The sequence below is a fragment of the Elephantulus edwardii genome, unplaced genomic scaffold (assembly GCF_000299155.1).
Source record: "Elephantulus edwardii isolate Elephantulus edwardi_28Jun2011 unplaced genomic scaffold, EleEdw1.0 scaffold00054, whole genome shotgun sequence".
In the NCBI taxonomy this organism is placed as follows: Eukaryota; Metazoa; Chordata; class Mammalia; order Macroscelidea; family Macroscelididae; genus Elephantulus; species Elephantulus edwardii.
This window is the reverse complement of record NW_006399804.1, coordinates 10428085-10434046: the sequence shown is the minus strand read 5'-3', so window position 1 is coordinate 10434046 and position 5962 is coordinate 10428085. Positions and strand designations below refer to the sequence as shown.

Genomic DNA, 5962 nt, shown 5'->3' with positions numbered 1-5962 from the left:
ACATAAAAACAGCTCAAAATATCTAATCACAATTTAATGCATTGAGAAATTATGGCACATATACACAATGGAATACTATGCAGCATGCAGGAACAATGATTTTGTAAATTACTACCTAACTTGGGAGGGACTGGAGAGTATTATGCTGAACGAACTAACTCAGTTCCATAAGGACAAATACTGTATAAAACCATTGTTGTAGAATGGGAATAAGGATCCAAGAAGTGAGGGAGGGTGGAAGCAAAAAGGTGAGGATAGGGGGAGAGGTGTGTGTTAATCATTGAGACACAATTTGATGGGGGGGGGAGTGGTAAAGGAAATGGGAAAGAGACGATGTGAAAAACAATATATTTGAACTTAGTAAATAAATCTGTATTAAAAAAATAGAAGCAGCAAAAAACCCCAAAGTTGGTTGGTAAAATAAGTTACATTTTTGATAGATGAACACACAGATCACCACCACTTTGATATAAATATGCTTTATTGCAGAGAAGTTATAATTATTTACATGCTGCAACACATCACAACATAAATTGACCAAATATTTCATGATGGGATGCTGTAGGTTTCAGATAATAGTTTCAGAAGAACCACAGATTAAGTGAAGAGACTTACAGCTTTATTGACTCTATACCTCTCAGTTGCTAAATGCTAGAAGTCAAAAGGCAGTGTTTTTCAGTCCTACCTGTCATCACTTGCATGCAGAAACCTAGGAAGCAAATACAAGAGAACTGTCGAGTTTCAAATCCATTTTGCCACCAAAGTTTACAATGGGTTGAATTCATAATTCATGTCTTAAAGCATTTAATTCTTGCATAAAATACACAGGTCTATTAAGATTGATAGAAATCTACTTATTTATAAACCCTGGCTTAAAACAAGGACAGAATGCAGCCTGCACATGCACTGAGAAGGACAACCTAGCAAATGTTTGTGACCTTAATGTTGGTTATTCACTTTTCTGTTGTTTTGTTTTGGATTGGGTGAAATAACCTCAAGTGCTGTAGAATTGAACTTCTCTTGGTGATTAGTAATGGCAATGAAACTCTAGGAAAGACCCTAGGCACTCTCACTGATTTATGCTGGTGGCAGGTTATCTATGGACTATAGAAGGTCTCTAAGGTACAATTTGGCAAGTCTTCTTTAAGCCACACGGCGAGCAGGATCAACCTGAAGTGCAATTAAAAGGTCACTCATCTTTGACTGCTTATTTCCCAGAAAATGAATAAAGTTCTAACATATCTCAGAAACAAATCAAGCAATGGTGGCCTAGTAAATAAGGAGTTGTGCTGCCAATCCAAAGACAGACAGTTCGAATCCACCAGTTACTCCATGGAAAGAATATGGGCTATTTCCTCTTGCGCTATTTACAGCCTCTGAAAACTCACTGGAGGGTCAGCTATAAGTCACTTCTGAATCAACAGCACTGGGTCCATGTTTTTAGGAACTCTAAGCCAAATTAACAGACCTTAAAAATAATATTTCAAGGTCTTCCACTAGATAATCCTCAACTGATAAGGAAGGGAATTTTGTTGTTGTGTGTTGTCAAGTCGATTTGGACCCTACATAACAGAGTAGAATTGTCTCACAGGGTTCTCTAGGCTGAACTCTTTACTCAAGCAGATAACCAGATTGTTTCTCCTGTGGAGTGGCTGGTAGGATTGAACTGCCAACCTTTCAATCAGCAGAATAGTGCTTAACCAGTACACTAGTGGATATCCTTCAGTAAGGAAGAAACAGGGGAAAAAAATAAATGAAGGGCACACTCACGCAAAAGAATTTTATCCCTTTTCAAACCTACCTCACCAACCTGAGTAATACACAAAGCAAGCAAATGGGTGAGGAACATTTATGCACAGCTTTGCAAAGCAGTGAAGTACTCACTCCTGAATAAGAATTGCTGAGAAAAGTTTGATGGTGCAGACACAGAACATCTAGTTTTCACCTACACTGAGAATGATATTCTTTAAGAACAGCCCCAATATCCACCTTCTGATTCTTCTTACCCATCTTTCATCCTCTTAGCATATTCTTCTTGCCTCTCATAAAATGAAAAAGAGTTATTCAGGCTGGAAATGTCCTGATTAAAGAAGCAGTTGATATTTGAGTGTGTAGCGTGAGAGGAAGGGAAGTCTGGGTTCTATTTTTAAGTGATCCATCTTGAAATAAAATGAGATGGAGTTTTGGAATGGAATCTTATTACATGATCACATCAGTAGAGCTAAGCCAGCAGCTTAGGATTTCCACGCCAAGTAATCAGTGTGGAATGCAGTCAGTTTTATAGACTATGCTTTGGGTGCTGTTTTGCCTTGCAGATAAACCATACATTTTTCCTTTTGAGCCAGGTGGCTCACGATGGTTATTTGTGGGATTTGAACATATTCCAGTGCTTGGGAGAATGAAGAGTCTATATCATCTTATAGGCTTTGAATAAATCAGGTTATAAATCTCTTTGGGATTTAAGCTTAGCAAATTCTAGCCCTAGCTAAAGCAATGGATAACAGCTTATGACAGGGCCTTGAGCTGGTTTGAATTAGTTTAGTCATGAAATGAAAACAGAAGAGACCCAATTTTTTAAAAAACTTTAGACCATGTGGAAAAGTAATCAGAATGGGAAAAATTACAGTTAGAAGCCCTAGGATGGGAGACTCAGAAGTAGTGTGATGAGCCCTTTAAGGAGCCTGATGGTGCCAACTGGATTATTGCCACAATTGTAGCAAACAATGAATATCCACAATGGTGTTTGGCTGCCATCTGTGAGTAGGGTATTTGATCGCCATGCAACATGTATGCTGTCTTTGTTTACTGAGAAGTAGATTCTCTTTCTAGCAGGGCATTGGCATGTAATTTTTTCCATTTGGGCTATTGTTTCAGTTCACTCATACTTTCTAAATTTGGATCCATTCTGGTTTCAACCCATTGGTCATGACTAAGCTGGGAAGAACCTGTTCAAAGCCCTGATTTATGAGAATAAATAGTTTAAGGTAATTTAAAATAGTATATATTCAGTGTGCATAAGAAAAATATATCCATACAGTGATCTGGATGCTACCATAATTTTTCTCTTTAAAAAAATAATCCCTTGAAAGTGCTATCAGAAGCTACTTTCTTGGTTCCAGAAGGCAAATTCCCTGGCTCTGTAGTACTGCTGTAATTCTCACGTCATTCCTAGAGTCTTCCCTTTCTAATGGAAATAATAATCTGCAGTAAATTTTTCTCACTCTTAGCAGCATTTCCTAAGGAAGAAGATAAGTATTAAATACTGAGTTAAAAGGGAAACTGGAATGAAGGTGTAATCTGTCTTTGACTTTTAACAAACAATGGAAAAGTTGTCCTTAACTTAATGAGACATATGACTAAATAGGACCACTTGATCTTCAGTTTTAATAAAGCTTCGGAGTCCTAATAGGAAGTGCAAAAACAAGTAACTTATCTTGTATAAAAAACCCTGATTAAGACAGTATAACAAACCATGAAGTGAAATAATAGAGTGAAATCCAAATTCACAAGATATAAACCACAGCCAAACAAAAGATTTTATCATAACAGTTCTGGCTTCCCAAGGCCAGAGAAAGCTTATGTACTTCAAGAATCAACTAAAGTTGACAGCAGATATTTAGGAAGTTGCAATAACAATAGAGTAGCTGCAGATTGCATAAATATGTTGTGTCATAGAATATCAAAGTTATTTGCAAAAATTATACAATTTGGAATGCTTGAATATGAGACACAACAATGTACTGAAACATACATTTATAAGAAAACGAGAGCAATCATTAATATAAAAGGTATTTTTTTGGATGCATTAAGTTAGCAGTGCTATCAAGGTTAAATAGGTAAAGTTAAGGAGTTCATTTTAGTCAGCTACTCAGAATTACACTCATAAACGTCTCTACCTTCTATCTCCATTGCAAAGACTGGCTCATACCTCTTCTATATACCTCTTCTAATGTTGTCTGGCTTGCCTTTCTTAGGATCTCAAAGTCCCATGGGTAAATGTCAATCAAGGACAAATATCAGGGGCTATTTCCCTCAGACATGCTGATGTGCGAGCAGTTTTCTACCGTTAGCAGTCTTGGTCAAAAGTCTGATTCTTCCACCCTCCCACCTCACCCCAGTCATGGTAACTACTTTTGTTCCTGCCTTCTGGCTTTCTTCCCTTGTTTGCCTCATCTCAATATAGGTCATATTTCCCTCAACTGACAAACACTCCTTGGGAATTTTCGATCCTTATAGGTTCTGTTTTCTATAGAATGCAAAGTTTCTTCCTTCTTATCTTTCTTGGGACACTACACTTAAAAGTCTTCCAGACCTCTTACTTCCGAGAACCTGCTGTTTTATTTGTACTTAAAGCAGAAGAGGCAGGTAAAGCTACACTTCTTTCGGCATTTGGGTGATCAGGACTCTCAAACTCCCAAGGGCACACCTCAGCTCGCGGTATGAAAGGCTGCTGAAAGTTATTACTAGAGTTACAGGGGCCAGGGACATTTTCCTCAGAGGAAGGCGTCTTTTTGTCCTTGTCTCCTATTGAGCTGAGATTTTCATGCTCTATTTTTGATGCTACAACTTTGGGGGGCAGTTCTTCATATTGCCCAGTGAACACCTTGGCTGCATAATGTTGATTGGCATTCTCATCTTTAGGTCTCCCGGGGAGAACCTGAGTCTGGGAAAGCAAATGCTTCTCATCTTCAAAAAGGGACTGACCTTGGTGAGCCCCAGGGTTTCCCTCTGCCTTCTCCATGCTCTTCTGATTGGATTGTTGCCATGCTTCAGCTGCCTTGGGCTTCAGATGAGATTGCTCCTTTGAAGAAGTTGAGTTATTCTCCATTTCAGAAGCTGCAATGGACACATGTTTTTGAACTTTTGATTCTGAAGGCACAGGACCAGGGGTCATGTCATATACTTCCCAAGGGCACACTTCCCCTATGTCAAAGTTATCTTTCCTCTGCATGGTGCCTGGGCTCACGTCAGGATTGGCAGTGGGGGTATTGGCCCTCTGTTGTTTCATAATTCCTGACTTCTGAGGTTTTCTTGTCTCCTCCAAATGATTGGAGTTTCGGAGGGCAGACTCTTTAGTGTCACTGTTATCTGAATTCGAGTATTTTCTGTTTGTCTCTTTATCTTTTGGCAGAGATTTCTGGGATTTAGCATGTTCATCCATGCCTGAAGTTTGGGTTTTCCCAGCTAATCCAAGAGTTTTCTCCTTGGCACTGGCAATGACACTGAGCGATTTCTGTAACATAGATGTTCTCGGGTGCCCAGGCTTCTTCTCGGAGCTGAGATTATGAGCACTGGCTGACTTACAGACTAAAGGCACTGACTCTGTGGACTCAGACTCGCTGTTTTCTTTAAGTTTCTGTGTTAGTTTTTTACTAGACAGAGACTCCAGGGTGGAGTTTTCTGTCGCCTCCTCTTCTTGGCTTTCTGTCGGTAAGCTATTGGACTCTTCCGCTTGTTCTCTTACATGATCATACGTGCTGTGGGATTTCTTCAGTGAGAAGACTCGATTTTTCAGGGACTCTTCTTTGGGTTTCACGGAGTTACATGAAATCTCCTGAGGGTTTTTTCTAGTCAGGGCCGTGCTTTTGGCTGTGCTGTGGTCTGTGACCTCCTTGTCCTCTTTGGAACACTGTCTGCTGACAGTCTCTGGGATCTCGGTTATACGTCTCATGATGGAACGGCCTAAGCCCTTCTTGGAGCACCGCTTTTTCTGGAGGTGGGGGTTATTTGTAATCATCTTCTTCCTCTTATATATTTCCAGTTGGGCATAGAGTTTCTTCAGCTCATCCTGTCAGAACAAGAGCAAATAAAAAGAGGTAGATATTCAATAACTCAGCAGATAGGATTACTAAATGTTAAACACAGGTTATACACATGGACTTCACCTGATGGTATGCATAGGAATCAGATCGACTACATCTGTGGAAGGAACCGCTGGAGAAGCTCAATATCAGCTGTGAAA

At 39.5% G+C, this 5962-nt stretch overlaps 1 protein-coding gene across 1 annotated transcript in view; it reads right to left on the bottom strand.

Moving 5' to 3' along the window:
- Window positions 1–4246: 4246 nt before the first annotated feature.
- Window positions 4247–5962, bottom strand: part of GPR158 (G protein-coupled receptor 158) — a 570604-nt gene continuing 568888 nt past the window's right edge. The window contains 1 exon segment of the mRNA XM_006887106.1: window positions 4247–5788. Coding sequence (XP_006887168.1) covers window positions 4247–5788 — 1542 coding nt within the window.